The sequence below is a fragment of the Colias eurytheme genome, chromosome 3 (assembly GCF_061535395.1).
Source record: "Colias eurytheme isolate Ceu_HAF_F1 chromosome 3, ilColEury1 Martin Lab GWU primary, whole genome shotgun sequence".
Lineage (NCBI taxonomy): Eukaryota > Metazoa > Arthropoda > Insecta > Lepidoptera > Pieridae > Colias > Colias eurytheme.
Window position 1 is genome coordinate 1504326 of NC_142982.1, and position 19192 is coordinate 1523517.

The following is a 19192-nucleotide window of genomic DNA, read 5'->3' on the forward strand; positions in this document are numbered from 1 at the left end:
ATGACACTACCGCATACATCTTTTTTATGGGCTATCGGTAAATTCTAAAATTTTTGTGTTACAAATCGTTTGACTTTCGCTATTTATCCGACGAGTTCGACTAACGCCCACGCGACTAGTCCGCCGGTACCAGCGTTCTGACCATCATTTTTCTTTTTGTCATTGCGTACTAAGACCCCTGTAGAACCGCCATCCTGTTACAAATGACCCGAAATTTTGTGTTAGTATCTCCCGGCCTATTTTGCATTATATTATTAGTAGTAGTTAAGAGTAATAAACACACACATCCTCATAATATTAAATAGGATACAAAATCGTAAATTTATTATTACTATTACTCCACAGGTCACTAAACTCAAGTGAGAGTTCGTTCAACGCTCTCTCGGTATCCCAGTACGGGCGGTTCGACGGCGACACAGAGAGGAACGATGAGCCGCGAGTGAACGATCTGATTGCACGAATGAACTGTGCGACCGTCTCTAGGAACAAGAGCGAGATGCGGACTAGTGTTGTGAGTTTTGTTTTTTAATTTATCGATAGATTCGTTCGTCCAACGCTTTCTCAGTATCCCAGTACGGGAAGTTAAAGGGGACACATAGAGGAACAATGAGCCGCGAGTGAACGAACTCATTGCACGGATGAACTGTGCGACCGTCTCTAGTAGGAATAAGGGCGAGATGCGGACTAGTGTTGTGAGTTTTTGTTTTTCTTATATTTATAAATGTGCACAGTTTCATTGAATATATTTTGTAATTGTTATGGTGCAATCTATACCTGTTTGTCGTTAGAGCACGTTTTGGTTAGGTTATAGGATGTAGTTGTAACGGAATACCTTTGTTACAACTAATTCTGACGAATTAAAAGCTATAATGAACTACAAAATGCTCCAAATTGAATATTTATTAAAAAATGTGAAAATATTATGCCAAGCATATACAAAGCATTTAAAACATTTGTCAGTCTGTGTTTAGTAACAACTATTATATGAATATTTGTTTTCCTATAATTTTTCAACATAATAACGTACCATACCTAAACAATTTGATTCACTATCACGCTCCCAAATTGTCCGAAGTAAAACTTTGCCAATGCGTCTATTAGGCAGAGTTGTCTAAAGAGCGTACTTACTACACAAGTAACTTTGAACATTATTACCATCGGATAAGGTGTTTATTAGACGTACCAACAACAGTAGCTCAATTTGTAACATGTCATTTGAATTTATACTTACATAAAATATTTTTAAATTGGCTATATAGTAGTTATATAGTTAATTTGAATAAATGATATTTGCAACGCCACCTATTTTTTATGAGATAAAATAGGCGATTGTAAGTCAAATTGCTTCTTAAATCAATTTTTAACCCCAAATTTTTCCCCAAAAGGTGAACATAAGCTCATCGCGCATAGAGCGACGCCGGGACACACGCGACCCGACCACAAGCAACATATCTCTCAGTACATTATCAGTGAACAGCGAAACGTCAGTATCAGCGGCCAGTTCCAGCCAAGATGTGAACTCGGAGAATGTCACTGAGAGACGAGTCAGTCCTCCGCCGGTTAAATTGAGTACGGGCGCTATACCGAAGAGTATCAGCTTTGATGCTACCGCTGAAAAGACGCAGAGGTAAGCCGCATTTTAAGCAAAATAAATAAATAAATATTTAAGGACATTATTACACAAATCGACCTAGTCCCACTGTAAGCTCAATTAAGGCTTGTGTTGTGGGTACTAGGCGACGATAAATATAATATTTATTTAATAAATACATACAATAGATAACACCCAGACCCAAGAACAAATAATTGAGTTCATCACACAAATATTTGCCCTGACCGGGGATCGAACCCGGGACCGTCGGCTCAGTAGGCAGTTACTTTACCACTGCACCAACCGCGTCGTCGCGTACCATAAAAAAATCGCGTAAAATGGTACCTTATTTGTTTAATCTACCGCTATATCGCAAAGAGTACGCTTAGAGCGGCCGTACATGGACCGCTTCAAGCAGTTGAAACCGCTTGAAGCCGCGACCGCGTAGTTAACTATAGACATTCATTCACTACTACACGGACTGCTCGAGCCGTCGCGACCGCTTCAAGCCGTCAACTGTGCGGTTTGTAGCGACAGCTCGAGCAGTCAACGACTGACTGCTCGAGCAGTCCCTGTACGTCTCTAAGCCGTTAACTGCTCAAGCTGCCCGTGTGCGGCCGCTCTTAGAAACAGCAAGTTCAGATACGTAAGCACATAAAGATGTTTATAATCTTAGGAATAAAATTAAAATGTTTAGAACCTAATGAAAAAACTTCTATTTCACCGGATAACAATAGAAGTTTGTTTTAATAAGACGCCCTTTTTAAAATTGACTTCTAATCCACAGAAGACGCATAGTAGGTGAAGAAATAGTCGGCAACTTGGACGAGCTCAAGAGCAACGTGAAGCGATCTGGCGGTAACTTGCTGCACAAGATTAAGATGTTCCGTCAGAAGGGACGATCGCATCATAGTGGTAAGTGATTTTGAGCTTTAAGAGTATAGGAATAGGGTTTGTGAGATATCCGAAAATTAAGATGTTCCGGCAGAAAGGACGATCTCATCATAGTGCTAAGGGATTTTGAGCTATAGGAATAGAGTTCAAGTTACAGTGATGTGGGCCTATATTCAAGTGAAGAGTCATTTTGATTTTAAGCGATTTTGAGCTCTAAGAATATTAGCAATAAAGTTCAAATCAAAGTGAATTGTGGACAAAGTGAGATTGCCTATGTAGTAACTCGAAATATTGCATCTTTTACTTTCATTTTAACATGGTATCATGGTAATTGCGTTTATACCAAAACACTTTTTAAAGAATTTTTTTTTTTCTATTTTTAGAGGTGAAAGTGACAGAGGAAGATGTTCGCAGCGAAGATAGAAGCACGGAAGGCGGTGAGAGTTCTGAAGAGATTTTGGCCAAATATCGCCGACACGCCGACACGAAACAGCGGCGGGTCACTCGCCGACCGTCTGATGTGGCCGACAGTGAACTTGATAGGTATGTACCTTGGAAATACTTAATGTATAAAATGGATTTTTAGAAGGGAATTTCTTGTTGAAAGTCCTTAATAGGTATGCTTATCGTTTACATTTTTATCAATGCAGTACGAGATTATTACAAAAATCAGTATTAATTGTTTATTCTTCGGAATATAACATGGAGCTATCAATAATAATTAATCGCTGTAATAAAATGTTGTTACTGAATTGAATCTGAAATAAAAATTCGACAAGTTTAGCCACATGTCTTTTGACAATTTTAGCCGACTAAATTGTGAAAAAAATTTTGCTTTTTTTCTAATTGATTTTTATTTACTGTTTAGGAACGAGGGTGTAGTCGACCTGAACGACCCAGAAGTATTCAACAGTATGAAGCGGCGGCTCCGCACTGTGCTGTCAAATACGGACTTCCATTGCGTCGAATATGTGCCCAATGTGAGTTGATTTTACTTATTTTGGTCAATTTAATCATAGTAGCAGTCTTCAAGTGCTTCAAATTCCACCATAACTATATAAGAAGAAAATTGTGTGTATGTGCGTGTGTGTTAAGTGAATGGTGATGTGTGCAGTGTCTTATGATTTTGTTGATTTAACTAACTCAATTGATGTAAAATAAACAACAAGATTTAATAATCACACTTCAAAATTGTCTGAAGGAAAACTCTGCCTATGTATCTAATAGGCAGACTTTAGGTGTTACAATACAAAGTCTAATATGTGCCGTATATTTTATGAGCAATAGGGAAGCGCTTGATCGCGATCTTGTTCACTTTTTTTGTACTTTTCTGTTTGTAAGCGAAGATGTGGTCTAAGATGGAGCGCGCTTCCCTATAAGATACCTGTTTACTGTTGACTTGAATTAAATAAATAAAAATAAATATTTCAGGACAATTTTCACACACGGCACGATTTGATCCCATACTAAGCTTTCGCTTGTGTTATGGAAACCAGATGGCTGATAAACATACATATATAATTTTTAATAAATACTTATATAGATAATTAACACCCAGACACAGAGCAAACATCTATGTTCATCACACAAATTTTCCACGGGTGGGAATCGAACTCACGACCTCTGGCTTGGAAGGCAGGGCTACTACCAACCGAGCCAACCGGTCAGTCAATTATTTTAACGTGATAACGTTTTTAAAATCGTTTTAGTCGGGTGACATGTTCAGAAACTTATGTCACACCAAAACCTCACGAGCGCGATCGCAGGTATAACGAGAGAGAGACGGACCGATCTCCCGTCTCATCTCGAGCGCTGCCACTGCATTATTTTATCACGTAAACATCTCGATCGTAAACCTACTTTACAGACAACCAATTTTTTTGAATGCCCTTTTTCCCAGCGTTGCACGAGCACGTCCCTAGCGGACTGGGTGCGCGCTGGGCAATGCGCAGAGGCAGCGGCGACAGCACGTGCTCTATCTGCCGCCGGGGCACGGGCAACCCGCCTAGCGGCCGCGTTACGGGCAGATCTGGCCGCTCGCCGCCCGTACGCGGCGTACTTGGCGTCGTGCAGAGCGGCACTTGCGCACGCGCACCATGATCTGCGCAGGTGAGCGGGGGGAGTGAAACTTAAATTCAAACATTTATTTATTCGTCGTTGAGAAGCGCTTTTGAATAGTAAAAATATAGAAAAATTATAATTTACCACCTGTGAAATACCGATAACATGTCATACATACTGTCGACTGTTTTGCTGTTTTGACGAACTCGTTTCGCATTTTTTCCATTACAGGTGCTGTATGAAAAAAACCCGCCCGGCAAATAATTTCTTTAAAATGACGTTCTAGCTCTATTCAAAGTGCTTTTACATTTAACTCAATTAAATAATAAAAAAATGTGTGCGTTTACTAGTGTACACACGTAAGAAGTGAAACTTCTTTATAACCTTATTTTTCAAAAAACAATTTACTATATGCAACTTTACAGAAATACGTCGAATCACGGGATAAGAAAAAGATGGCGCGTAACGAAAAAATGTTACACTAAATTTTTTTCCAACCCCGATAAAGAAGTTTCACTTCAAAAAAGTTATATCTTTATTATTATTTCCTCAAATCTCAAACCACCATTTTCCCCATACAGCCAAATCAAGCTAGTCCGCGGGGAGGTATCGGAGTGTGGTCGTTGCGCGGGCGCAGCTCGTGTGCTAGAGCAGCTGGAGCGCGGGGCCCCGCTGCGCAGGCTGGCGAGAAACCATGCTGCACGGGCGCACCATGCTGTTAACGGTCAGTCGACATACTGTGTAGACTTGCGTTATTTATTGTAGTATATTTTATCTTATATTAGTGTGTATATTATGTATTTTTAGTATCATATATTTATGTTTAACTTTTAACGTGATAACTTTTTTAAAATCGTTTTAGTCGGGTGACATGTTCAGAAACTTGTGTCACACCAAAACCTCACGAGCGCGATCGCAGGTATAACGAGAGAGAGACGGACCGATCTCCCGTCTCATCTCGAGCGCTGCCACTGCATTATGTTATCACGTAAACATCTCGAACGTAAACCTACTTTACAAACAACCAATTTTTTTACATACCTCCGCTGTAGTAATATTGTTTTTCACACAATTTGTTTGCCTGGAAGAGATTACGTGTTAGTAATAGTGCCGCCTTCTGTTGTTTGTACTAATTAAAAATTTATTGTACCTACTTTTGTTATATCGGCAGCACAATAAAGTGTTTAAAATAAATAAATAAATATATTTTTCAGGTTGAATTGATAATGACATTGGAAAAATAAAAAAAAATACAAAGACGTGCTTCGGCATGATTCAAAGATACCAAAATTGTTGCCTTACTCCGTAACGTGATGGTATTGTCATGACCTTGAAATTTTACTCTTAACGCGCCTGAAGAAGTTTCACTTTAACAATGGGCATGGATCTGGAATTCTAACCTGACATAACTATTGATTGCCACAAATCACAACGCTTCTAGGTTGAATAGCACGTCAGTCACGGGACGAATGTTGCGTTTCTGTGATTGTAGCAAAATTAGAACCATATTCGAATTTCGTTATGTGGTTGTTACTGTAACCACTACGCGTTGTGAGCTATTTTTTTTTCGATCAATAAGCGTTTTCGATCTTTAATCTTAACATTTTGATTTAGTTATACCCCCTTCTCAATAATTATAAAAATATGTTTTCAAATTATTCTAAGAGTATATTCAATAAAATAAATAAAAATTGGCTGCATAGGTGGAGAGCTGATGGACGAAAAAGCAACACGACTTACGGCCAGTATAAAGGCGATCACTGCGGAAGTTAAGGCCGATCCATCTTGGGAAGGTAAGTTGAAGTTATTGGAATAAAAATATAAGTTCTTTCTGATTTCGATTCTTTATCATGTGAAATATATATCTTTCAATGTAAAAGGAACCTGTATAATGTAAAGTAGAGTTATATTTCAACTTTTTGTTGAAACTGTTTCAACTGTTTTAATAAACCAATTCCTGTATGTACAGTTATCAACTAGACTCACAATCGCGCTCAAAATCGTCCGATGCAAAACTCTACCTACGCGTGTATTAGGCAGAGTTTTCTAATAAGCGATACAAATAGACTGAACTTTACTGATACGAAATAAGGTGCTAATTTCAATGAATATTTTTTTATTTATGTCCATCTTTTTAATAGCGATTGACAGTAAATTTGTTAATAATACTTGAATGCTAAAATAAATGTATTTTAGGTGCGACACCAACAGTGATCGAAAGTGTCGAAGTGACGGTGGAGAGAGCGGTGTTCGCGAGACTGTACCTGCAAGTGCTGTTCCCGAATGGAGATGGCGATATTGCTAGGGATCAGTGAGTTAAAGTTTCTTTTTAATTTTCACGAGTAATTATTGTTTTTTACTTTTCCATCGAATTTATGTATATGTACCTACTATTACAAAAAAACGTATTCAGAATATTTATAAATTTCTTTTTTATTAACTCAAGCCCCGGAACCACAGACACAATAGAAAATCTATTGTGTCTGGGACCGATCGGGCCGCTTGGGGCACAATGGGTTAAATAAAAATAAATAATTACTGAGAACCTGTGTTCTAAAAAAATCTTTTTTTTAAATCTTATTTTTTTTTTATTTCAACAATTTTTTTTTAATTTGAGGGCCGATAACGTTTCAGGGTGTTGAGCGAGCACATGCGTCGTCTGGCCGCATGTACGAGCGCGCGAAGTGCCGGTGTTGCGGCTCGCCACGTGTGGGCGGCGCCCTTCCCGCACGCGCAGGCGCTGCTGCGGCACCTGCCCGTGTACCGCACGCCGAGGGACAAGGTGACGTCACGGGGTCGCTAGTGGGGGGTACCGCACGTGTGGGCGGCGCCCTTCCACCTTGGTGACACATGTAGCTTTAACCGGTCAGGGAGCTGTAACAGGTGTTTTATCAGGTCTGGGAGCTGTTACAGGTGTTTTAACAGATCAGTGAGCTTTAACAGGTGCTTTAACAGGTCCGGAAGCTTTAACAGGTGCATTTACAGGTCGGGGAGCTGTAACAGGTGCTTTTGCAGGTCAGGAAGCTGAAACAGGTGCTTTAACAGGCCCGGAAGCTGCTACAGGTGCTTTTACAGGTCAGGGAGATTTTACATTTGCTTTAACAGGTCAGGGAGCTTTTACACGTGCTTTAACAGGTCCGGAAGCTGCTACAGGTGCTTTTACAGGTCAGGAAGCTTTTACAGGTGCTCTAACAGGTCCGGAAGCTGCTACAGGTGCTTTTACAGGTCAGGAAGCTGTAACAAATGCTTTAACAGGTCAGGGAGCTGTAACAGTTGCTTTAACAGGTCAGGGAGCTGTAACAGGTGCTTAAACAGGTCCGGAAGCTGCTACAGGTGCTTTAACAGGTCAGGAAGCTGTTACAGGTGCTTGAACAGGTCCGGAAGCTGCTACAGGTGCTTTTACAGGTCAGGGAGCTTTTACATTTGCTTTTAACAGGTCAGGGAGCTTTTACACGTGCTTTAACAGGTCCGGAAGCTGCTACAGGTGCTTTTACAGGTTAGGGAGCTTTTACACGTGCTTTAACAGGTCCGGAAGCTGCTACAGGTGCTTTTACAGGGCAGGAAGCTGTAACAAATGCTTTAACAGCTCAGGGAGCTGTAACAGGTACTTTTAATATGTCCGGAAGCTGCTACAGGTGCTATAACATGTCAAGAAGCTGTTACAGGTGCTTTAACAGGTAAGGGAGCTTTAACACGTGCTTTTACAGGTCAGGAAGCTGTAACAGGTGCTTTAACAGGTTAGGGAGCTGAAACAGGTGCTTTAACAAGTCAGGGAGCTTTTACACGTGCTTTAACAGATCAGGAAGCTGTAACAGGTGCTCTAACAGGTCAGGGAGCTTTTACATGTGCTTTAACAGGTCAGGGAGCTTTTACAGGTGCCTTAACAGGTCAGACAGCTGAAACAAATGCTTTAACAGGTCAGGGAGCTGTAACAGGTGCTTTTACAGGTCAGGAAGCTGTTACAGGTGCTTTAACAGGTAAGGGAGCTTTTACATGTGCTTTAACAGGTCAGGGAGATTTTACACGTGCTTTAACAGGTCAGACAGCTGTAACAAATGCTTCAACAGGTCAGGGAGCTGTAACAGGTACTTTATTATGTCAGGAAGCTGTTACAGGTGCTTTAACAGGTCCGGAAGCTGCTACAGGTGCTTTTACAGGTCAGGGAGCTTTTACATTTGCTTTAACAGGTCACAGAGCTTTTACACGTGCTTTAACAGGTCCGGAAGCTGCTACAGGTGTTTTACAGGTCAGGAAGCTGTAACAAATGATTTAACAGGTCCGGGAGCTGTAACAGGTACTTTAACATGTCCGGAAGCTGCTACAGGTGCTATAACATGCCAGGAAGCTGTTACAGGTGCTTTAACAGGTAAGGGAGCTTTTTCACGTGCTTTAACAGGTCAGGAAGCTGTAACAGGTGCTTTAACAGGTAAGGGAGCTTTTACATGTGCTTTAACAGGTCAGGGAGCTTTTACACGTGCTTTAACAGGTCAGACAACTGAAACAAATGCTTTAACAGGTCAGGGAGCTGTAACAGGTGCTTTAACAGGTCCGGAAGCTGCTACAGGTGCTTTTACTGGTCAGGAAGCTGTTACAGGTGCTTGAACAGGTAAGGGAGCTTTTACACGTGCTTTAACAGGTCAGGAAGCTGTAACAGGTGCTTTAACAGGTTAGGGAGCTGAAACAGGTGCTTTAACAGGTCACGGAGCTTTTACACGTGCTTTAACAGGTCAGACAGCTGAAACAAATGCTTTAACAGGTCAGGGAGCTGTAACAGGTGCTTTTACAGGTCCGGAAGCTGCTACAGGTGCTTTTACAGGTCAGGAAGCTGTTACAGGTGCTTTAACAGGTAAGGGAGCTTTTACATGTGCTTTAACAGGTCAGGGAGCTTTTACACGTGCTTTAACAGGTCAGACAGCTGTAACAAATGCTTTAACAGGTCAGGGAGCTGTAACAGGTACTTTAATATGTCCGGAAGCTGCTACAGGTGCTATAACATGTCAGGAAGCTGTTACAGGTGCTTTAACAGGTAAGGAAGCTTTTACACGTGCTTTAACAGGTCAGGAAGCTGTAACAGGTACTTTTACAGGTCAGGAAGCTGTAACAGGTGCTTTAACAGGTCCGGAAGCTGCTACAGGTGCTTTTACAGGTCAGGGAGCTTTTACATTTGCTTTAACAGGTCACGGAGCTTTTTCACGTGCTTTAACAGGTCCGGAAGCTGCTACAGGTGTTTTTACAGGACAGGAAGCTGTAACAAATGCTTCTACAGGTCCGGGAGCTGTAACAGGTACTTAAACATGTCCGGAAGCTGCTACAGGTGCTATAACATGCCAGGAAGCTGTAACAGGTGCTTTAACAGGTGAGAGAGCTTTTACACGTGCTTTAACAGGTCAGGAAGCTGTAACAGGTGCTTTAACAGGTTAGGGAGCTTTTACAGGTGCCTTAACAGGTCAGACAACTGAAACAAATGCTATAACAGGTCAGGGAGCTGTAACAGGTGCTTTAACAGGTCCGGAAGCTGCTACAGGTGCTTTTACAGGTCAGGAAGCTGTTACAGGTGCTTTAACAGGTAAGGGAGCTTTTACATGTGCTTTAACAGGTCAGGGAGCTGAAACAGGTGCTTTAACAGGTCAGGGAGCTTTTACACGTGCTTTAACAGATCAGGAAGCTGTAACAGGTACTTTTACAGGTCAGGAAGCTGTAACAGGTGCTTTAACAGGTCCGGAAGCTGCTACAGGTGCTTTTACAGGTCAGGGAGCTTTTACATTTGCTTTAACAGGTCACGGAGCTTTTTCACGTGCTTTAACAGGTCCGGAAGCTGCTACAGGTGTTTTTACAGGACAGGAAGCTGTAACAAATGCTTTTACAGGTCCGGGAGCTGTAACAGGTACTTAAACATGTCCGGAAGCTGCTACAGGTGCTATAACATGCCAGGAAGCTGTTACAGGTGCTTTAACAGGTGAGAGAGCTTTTACACGTGCTTTAACAGGTCAGGAAGCTGTAACAGGTGCTTTAACAGGTCCGGAAGCTGCTACAGGTGCTTTTACAGGTCAGGGAGCTTTAACATTTGCTTTCACAGGTCACAGAGCTTTTACACGTGCTTTAACAGGTCCGGAAGCTGCTACAGGTGTTTTTACAGGTCAGGAAGCTGTAACAAATGATTTAACAGGTCCGGGAGCTGTAACAGGTACTTTAACATGTCCGGAAGCTGCTACAGGTGCTATTACATGCCAGGAAGCTGTTACAGGTGATTTAACAGGTAAGGGAGCTTTTTCACGTGCTTTAACAGGTCAGGAAGCTGTAACAGGTGCTTTAACAGGTTAGGGAGCTGAAACAGGTGCTTTAACAGGTCATGGAGCTTTTACACGTGCTTTAACAGGTCAGACAGCTGAAACAAATGCTTTAACAGGTCAGGGAGCTGTAACAGGTGCTTTTACAGGTCCGGAAGCTGCTACAGGTGCTTTTACAGGTCAGGAAGCTGTTACAGGTGCTTTAACAGGTAAGGGAGCTTTTACATGTGCTTTAACAGGTCAGGGAGCTTTTACACGTGCTTTAACAGGTCAGACAGCTGTAACAAATGCTATAACAAGTCAGGGAGCTGTAACAGGTACTTTAATATGTCCGGAAGCTGCTACAGGTGCTATAACATGTCAGGAAGCTGTTACAGGTGCTTTAACAGGTAAGGAAGCTTTTAGACGTGCTTTAACAGGTCAGGAAGCTGTAACAGGTGCTTTAACAGGTTAGGGAGCTGAAACAGGTGCTTTAACAGGTCAGGGAGCTTTTACACGTGCTTTCACAGATCAGGAAGCTGTAACAGGTACTTTTACAGGTCAGGAAGCTGTAACAGGTGCTTTAACAGGTCCGGAAGCTGCTACAGGTGCTTTTACAGGTCAGGGAGCTTTTACATTTGCTTTAACAGGTCACGGAGCTTTTTCACGTGCTTTAACAGGTCCGGAAGCTGCTACAGGTGTTTTTACAGGTCAGGAAGCTGTAACAAATGCTTTCACAGGTCCGGGAGCTGTAACAGGTACTTTAACATGTCCGGAAGCTGCTACAGGTGCTATAACATGCCAGGAAGCTGTTACAGGTGCTTTAACAGGTGAGGGAGCTTTTACACGTGCTTTAACAGGTCAGGAAGCTGTAACAGGTGCTTTAACAGGTCAGGGAGCTTTTACACGTGCTTTAACAGGTCAGACAACTGAAACAAATGCTTTAACAGGTCAGGGAGCTGTAACAGGTGCTTTAACAGGTCCGGAAGCTGCTACAGGTGCTTTTACTGGTCAGGAAGCTGTTACAGGTGCTTGAACAGGTAAGGGAGCTTTTACACGTGCTTTAACAGGTCAGGAAGCTGTAACAGGTGCTTTAACAGGTTAGGGAGCTGAAACAGGTGCTTTAACAGGTCAGGGAGCTTTTACACGTGCTTTAACAGGTCAGACAGCTGAAACAAATGCTTTAACAGGTCAGGGAGCTGTAACAGGTGCTTTTACAGGTCCGGAAGCTGCTACAGGTGCTTTTACAGGTCAGGAAGCTGTTACAGGTGCTTTAACAGGTAAGGGAGCTTTTACATGTGCTTTAACAGGTCAGGGAGCTTTTACACGTGCTTTAACAGGTCAGACAGCTGTAACAAATGCTTTAACAGGTCAGGGAGCTGTAACAGGTACTTTAATATGTCCGGAAGCTGCTACAGGTGCTATAACATGTCAGGAAGCTGTTACAGGTGCTTTAACAGGTAAGGAAGCTTTTACACGTGCTTTAACAGGTCAGGAAGCTGTAACAGGTGCTTTAACAGGTTAGTGAGCTGAAACAGGTGCTTTAACAGGTGAGGGAGCTTTTACACGTGCTTTGACAGGTCAGGCAGCTGTAACAGGTGCTTTTACAGGTCCGGAAGCTGCTACAGGTGCTTTTACAGGTCAGGGAGCTTTTACATTTGCTTAAACAGGTCACGGAGCTTTTACACGTGCTTTAACAGGTCCGGAAGCTGCTACAGGTGTTTTTACAGGTCAGGAAGCTGTAACAAATGATTTAACAGGTCCGGGAGCTGTAACAGGTACTTTAACATGTTCGGAAGCTGCTACAGGTGCTATAACATGCCAGGAAGCTGTTACAGGTGCTTTAACAGGTAAGGGAGCTTTTACACGTGCTTTAACAGGTCAGGAAGCTGTAACAGGTGCTTTAACAGGTAAGGGACCTGAAACAGGTGCTTTAACAGGTCAGGGAGCTTTTACACGTGCTTTAACAGATCAGGAAGCTGTAACAGGTACTTTTACAGGTCAGGAAGCTGTAACAGGTGCTTTAACAGGTTAGGGAGCTGAAACAGGTGCTTTAACAGGTCACGGAGCTTTTACACGTGCTTTAACAGGTCAGACAGCTGAAACAAATGCTTTAACAGGTCAGGGAGCTGTAACAGTTGCTTTAACAGGTCAGGGAGCTGTAACAGGTGCTTTAACAGGTCCGGAAGCTGCTACAGGTGCTTTAACAGGTCAGGAAGCTGTTACAGGTGCTTGAACAGGTCCGGAAGCTGCTACAGGTGCTTTTACAGGTCAGGGAGCTTTTACATTTGCTTTTAACAGGTCAGGGAGCTTTTACACGTGCTTTAACATGTCCGGAAGCTGCTACAGGTGCTTTTACAGGTTAGGGAGCTTTTACACGTGCTTTAACAGGTCCGGAAGCTGCTACAGGTGCTTTTACAGGGCAGGAAGCTGTAACAAATGCTTTAACAGCTCAGGGAGCTGTAACAGGTGCTTTAATATGTCCGGAAGCTGCTACAGGTGCTATAACATGTCACGGAGCTTTTACACGTGCTTTAACAGGTCAGACAGCTGAAACAAATGCTTTAACAGGTCAGGGAGCTGTAACAGGTGCTTTTACAGGTCCGGAAGCTGCTACAGGTGCTTTTACAGGTCAGGAAGCTGTTACAGGTGCTTTAACAGGTAAGGGAGCTTTTACATGTGCTTTAACAGGTCAGGGAGCTTTTACACGTGCTTTAACAGGTCAGACAGCTGTAACAAATGCTATAACAGGTCAGGGAGCTGTAACAGGTACTTTAATATGTCCGGAAGCTGCTACAGGTGCTATAACATGTCAGGAAGCTGTTACAGGTGCTTTAACAGGTAAGGAAGCTTTTAGACGTGCTTTAACAGGTCAGGAAGCTGTAACAGGTGCTTTAACAGGTTAGGGAGCTGAAACAGGTGCTTTTACAGGTCAGGGAGCTTTTACATTTGCTTTAACAGGTCACGGAGCTTTTTCACGTGCTTTAACAGGTCCGGAAGCTTTAACAGGTCAGGGAGCTTTTACACGTGCTTTAACAGATCAGGAAGCTGTAACAGGTACTTTTACAGGTCAGAAAGCTGTAACAGGTGCTTTAACAGGTCCGGAAGCTGCTACAGGTGCTTTTACAGGTCAGGGAGCTTTTACATTTGCTTTAACAGGTCACGGAGCTTTTTCACGTGCTTTAACAGGTCCGGAAGCTGCTACAGGTGTTTTTACAGGTCAGGAAGCTGTAACAAATGCTTTTACAGGTCCGGGAGCTGTAACAGGTACTTTAACATGTCCGGAAGCTGCTACAGGTGCTATAACATGCCAGGAAGCTGTTACAGGTGCTTGAACAGGTGAGGGAGCTTTTACACGTGCTTTAACAGGTCAGGAAGCTGTAACAGGTGCTTTAACAGGTCAGGGAGCTTTTACACGTGCTTTAACAGGTCAGACAACTGAAACAAATGCTTTAACAGGTCAGGGAGCTGTAACAGGTGCTTTAACAGGTCCGGAAGCTGCTACAGGTGCTTTTACTGGTCAGGAAGCTGTTACAGGTGCTTGAACAGGTAAGGGAGCTTTTACACGTGCTTTAACAGGTCAGGAAGCTGTAACAGGTGCTTTAACAGGTTAGGGAGCTGAAACAGGTGCTTTAACAGGTCACGGAGCTTTAACACGTGCTTTAACAGGTCAGACAGCTGAAACAAATGCTTTAACAGGTCAGGGAGCTGTAACAGTTGCTTTAACAGGTCAGGGAGCTGTAACAGGTGCTTTAACAGGTCCGGAAGCTGCTACAGGTGCTTTAACAGGTCAGGAAGCTGTTACAGGTGCTTGAACAGGTCCGGAAGCTGCTACAGGTGCTTTTACAGGTCAGGGAGCTTTTACATTTGCTTTTAACAGGTCAGGGAGCTTTTACACGTGCTTTAACATGTCCGGAAGCTGCTACAGGTGCTTTTACAGGTTAGGGAGCTTTTACATTTGCTTTTAACAGGTCAGGGAGCTTTTACACGTGCTTTAACAGGTCCGGAAGCTGCTACAGGTGCTTTTACAGGGCAGGAAGCTGTAACAAATGCTTTAACAGCTCAGGGAGCTGTAACAGGTGCTTTAATATGTCCGGAAGCTGCTACAGGTGCTATAACATGTCAGGAAGCTGTTACAGGTGCTTTAACAGGTAAGGAAGCTTTTAGACGTGCTTTAACAGGTCAGGAAGCTGTAACAGGTGCTTTAACAGGTTAGGGAGCTGAAACAGGTGCTTTAACAGGTCAGGGAGCTTTTACACGTGCTTTAACAGATCAGGAAGCTGTAACAGGTACTTTTACAGGTCAGGAAGCTGTATCAGGTGCTTTAACAGGTCCGGAAGCTGCTACAGGTGCTTTTACAGGTCAGGGAGCTTTTACATTTGCTTTAACAGGTCACGGAGCTTTTTCACGTGCTTTAACAGGTCCGGAAGCTGCTACAGGTGTTTTTACAGGTCAGGAAGCTGTAACAAATGCTTTTACAGGTCCGGGAGCTGTAACAGGTACTTTAACATGTCCGGAAGCTGCTACAGGTGCTATAACATGTCAGGAAGCTGTTACAGGTGCTTTAACAGGTAAGGGAGCTTTTTCACGTGCTTTAACAGGTCAGGAAGCTGTAACAGGTGCTTTAACAGGTTAGGGAGCTGAAACAGGTGCTTTAACAGGTCACGGAGCTTTTACACGTGCTTTAACAGGTCAGACAGCTGAAACAAATGCTTTAACAGGTCAGGGAGCTGCTACAGGTGCTTTTACAGGTCAGGAAGCTGTTACAGGTGCTTTAACAGGTAAGGGAGCTTTTACATGTGCTTTAACAGGTCAGGGAGCTTTTACACGTGCTTTAACAGGTCAGACAGCTGTAACAAATGCTATAACAGGTCAGGGAGCTGTAACAGGTACTTTAATATGTCCGGAAGCTGCTACAGGTGCTATAACATGTCAGGAAGCTGTTACAGGTGCTTTAACAGGTAAGGAAGCTTTTAGACGTGCTTTAACAGGTCAGGAAGCTGTAACAGGTGCTTTAACAGGTTAGGGAGCTGAAACAGGTGCTTTTACAGGTCAGGGAGCTTTTACATTTGCTTTAACAGGTCACGGAGCTTTTTCACGTGCTTTAACAGGTCCGGAAGCTTTAACAGGTCAGGGAGCTTTTACACGTGCTTTAACAGATCAGGAAGCTGTAACAGGTACTTTTACAGGTCAGGAAGCTGTAACAGGTGCTTTAACAGGTCCGGAAGCTGCTACAGGTGCTTTTACAGGTCAGGGAGCTTTTACATTTGCTTTAACAGATGAGGGAGCTTTTACACGTGCTTTAACAGGTCAGGAAGCTGTAACAGGTGCTTAAACAGGTCAGGGAGCTTTTACACGTGCTTTAACAGGTCAGACAACTGAAACAAATGCTTTAACAGGTCAGGGAGCTGTAACAGGTGCTTTAACAGGTCCGGAAGCTGCTACAGGTGCTTTTACTGGTCAGGAAGCTGTTACAGGTGCTTGAACAGGTAAGGGAGCTTTTACACGTGCTTTAACAGGTCAGGAAGCTGTAACAGGTTAGGGAGCTGTAACAGGTGCTTTTACAGGTCCGGAAGCTGCTACAGGTGCTTTTACAGGTCAGGAAGCTGCTGTAACAAATGATTTAACAGGTCCGGGAGCTGTAACAGGTACTTTAACATGTCCGGAAGCTGCTACAGGTGCTATAACATGCCAGGAAGCTGTTACAGGTGCTTTAACAGGTAAGGGAGCTTTTACACGTGCTTTAACAGGTCAGGAAGCTGTAACAGGTGCTTTTACAGGTAAGGGACCTGAAACAGGTGCTTTAACAGGTCAGGGAGCTTTTACACGTGCTTTAACAGATCAGGAAGCTGTAACAGGTACTTTTACAGGTCAGGAAGCTGTAACAGGTGCTTTAACAGGTTAGGGAGCTGAAACAGGTGCTTTAACAGGTCACGGAGCTTTTACACGTGCTTTAACAGGTCAGACAGCTGAAACAAATGCTTTAACAGGTCAGGGAGCTGTAACAGTTGCTTTAACAGGTCAGGGAGCTGTAACAGGTGCTTAAACAGGTCCGGAAGCTGCTACAGGTGCTTTAACAGGTCAGGAAGCTGTTACAGGTGCTTGAACAGGTCCGGAAGCTGCTACAGGTGCTTTTACAGGTCAGGGAGCTTTTACATTTGCTTTTAACAGGTCAGGGAGCTTTTACACGTGCTTTTACAGGTCCGGAAGCTGCTACAGGTGCTTTTACAGGTTAGGGAGCTTTTTCACGTGCTTTAACAGGTCCGGAAGCTGCTACAGGTGCTTTTACAGGGCAGGAAGCTGTAACAAATGCTTTAACAGCTCAGGGAGCTGTAACAGGTACTTTTTATATGTCCGGAAGCTGCTACAGGTGCTATAACATGTCAGGAAGCTGTTACAGGTGCTTTAACAGGTAAGGGAGCTTTTACACGTGCTTTAACAGGTCAGGAAGCTGTAACAGGTGCTTTAACAGGTTAGGGAGCTGAAACAGGTGCTTTAACAGGTCAGGGAGCTTTTACACGTGCTTTAACAGATCAGGAAGCTGTAACAGGTACTTTTACAGGTCAGGAAGCTGTAACAGGTGCTTTAACAGGTCCGGAAGCTGCTACAGGTGCTTTTACAGGTCAGGGAGCTTTTACATTTGCTTTAACAGGTCACGGAGCTTTTTCACGTGCTTTAACAGGTCCGGTAGCTGCTACAGGTGTTTTTACAGGTCAGGAAGCTGTAACAAATGCTTTTACAGGTCCGGGAGCTGTAACAGGTACTTTAACATGTCCGGAAGCTGCTACAGGTGCTATAACATGCCAGGAAGCTATAACAGGTGCTTTAACAGGTCAGGGAGCTTTTACACGTGCTTTAACAGGTCAGACAACTGAAACAAATGTTTTAACAGGTCAGGGAGCTGTAACAGGTGCTTTAACAGGTCCGGAAGCTGCTATAGGTGCTTTTACTGGTCAGGAAGCTGTTACAGGTGCTTGAACAGGTAAGGGAGCTTTTACACGTGCTTTAACAGGTCAGGAAGCTGTAACAGGTGCTTTAACAGGTCGGGGAGCTGAAACAGGTGCTTTAACAGGTCACGGAGCTTTTACACGTGCTTTAACAGGTCAGACAGCTGAAACAAATGCCTTAACAGGTCAGGGAGCTGTAACAGGTGCTTTTACAGGTCCGGAAGCTGCTACAGGTGCTTTAACAGGTCAGGAAGCTGTTACAGGTGCTTGAACAGGTCCGGAAGCTGCTACAGGTGCTTTTACAGGTCAGGGAGCTTTTACATTTGCTTTTAACAGGTCAGGGAGCTTTTACACGTGCTTTTACAGGTCCGGAAGCTGCTACAGGTGCTTTTACAGGTTAGGGAGCTTTTTCACGTGCTTTAACAGGTCCGGAAGCTGCTACAGGTGCTTTTACAGGGCAGGAAGCTGTAACAAATGCTTTAACAGCTCAGGGAGCTGTAACAGGTACTTTTTATATGTCCGGAAGCTGCTACAGGTGCTATAACATGTCAGGAAGCTGTTACAGGTGCTTTAACAGGTAAGGGAGCTTTTACACGTGCTTTAACAGGTCAGGAAGCTGTAACAGGTGCTTTAACAGGTTAGGGAGCTGAAACAGGTGCTTTAACAGGTCAGGGAGCTTTTACACGTGCTTTAACAGATCAGGAAGCTGTAACAGGTGCTCTAACAGGTCAGGGAGCTTTTACATGTGCTTTAACAGGTCAGGGAGCTTTTACAGGTGCCTTAACAGGTCAGACAGCTGTAACAAATGCTTTAACAGGTCAGGGAGCTGTAACAGGTACTTTAATATGTCCGGAAGCTGCTACAGGTGCTATAACATGTCAGGAAGCTGTTACAGGTGCTTTAACAGGTAAGGAAGCTTTTACACGTGCTTTAACAGGTCAGGAAGCTGTAACAGGTGCTTTAACAGGTTAGGGAGCTGAAACAGGTGCTTTAACAGGTCAGGGAGCTTTTACAGGTGCCTTAACAGGTCAGACAGCTGAAACAAATGCTTTAACAGGTCAGGGAGCTGTAACAGGTGCTTTAACAGGTCCGGAAGCTGCTACAGGTGCTTTTACAGGTCAGGAAGCTGTTACAGGTGCTTTTACAGGTAAGGGAGCTTTTACATGTGCTTTAACAGGTCAGGGAGCTTTTACACGTGCTTTAACAGGTCAGACAGCTGTAACAAATGCTTCAACAGGTCAGGGAGCTGTAACAGGTACTTTATTATGTCCGGAAGCTGCTACAGGTGCTATAACATGTCAGGAAGCTGTTACAGGTGCTTTAACAGGTCCGGAAGCTGCCACAGGTGCTTTTACAGGTCAGGGAGCTTTAACATTTGCTTTAACAGGTCCGGAAGCTGCTATAGGTGCTTTTACTGGTCAGGAAGCTGTTAC

General features: G+C 43.5%; 1 protein-coding gene across 1 annotated transcript in view; it reads left to right on the forward strand.

Annotated features, from left to right (window-relative positions):
- Gapvd1 (GTPase activating protein and VPS9 domains 1) overlaps window positions 1-19192 on the forward strand; it is a 56208-nt gene that overhangs the window by 24102 nt on the left and 12914 nt on the right. Inside the window, exons 21-30 of the mRNA XM_090119326.1 lie at window positions 346-511; window positions 1386-1627; window positions 2379-2506; window positions 2869-3028; window positions 3354-3465; window positions 4386-4594; window positions 5128-5270; window positions 6250-6339; window positions 6743-6857; window positions 7181-7328. Coding sequence (XP_089975452.1) covers window positions 346-511; window positions 1386-1627; window positions 2379-2506; window positions 2869-3028; window positions 3354-3465; window positions 4386-4594; window positions 5128-5270; window positions 6250-6339; window positions 6743-6857; window positions 7181-7328 — 1513 coding nt within the window. The remainder of the gene's footprint in view (window positions 1-345; window positions 512-1385; window positions 1628-2378; window positions 2507-2868; window positions 3029-3353; window positions 3466-4385; window positions 4595-5127; window positions 5271-6249; window positions 6340-6742; window positions 6858-7180; window positions 7329-19192) is intronic.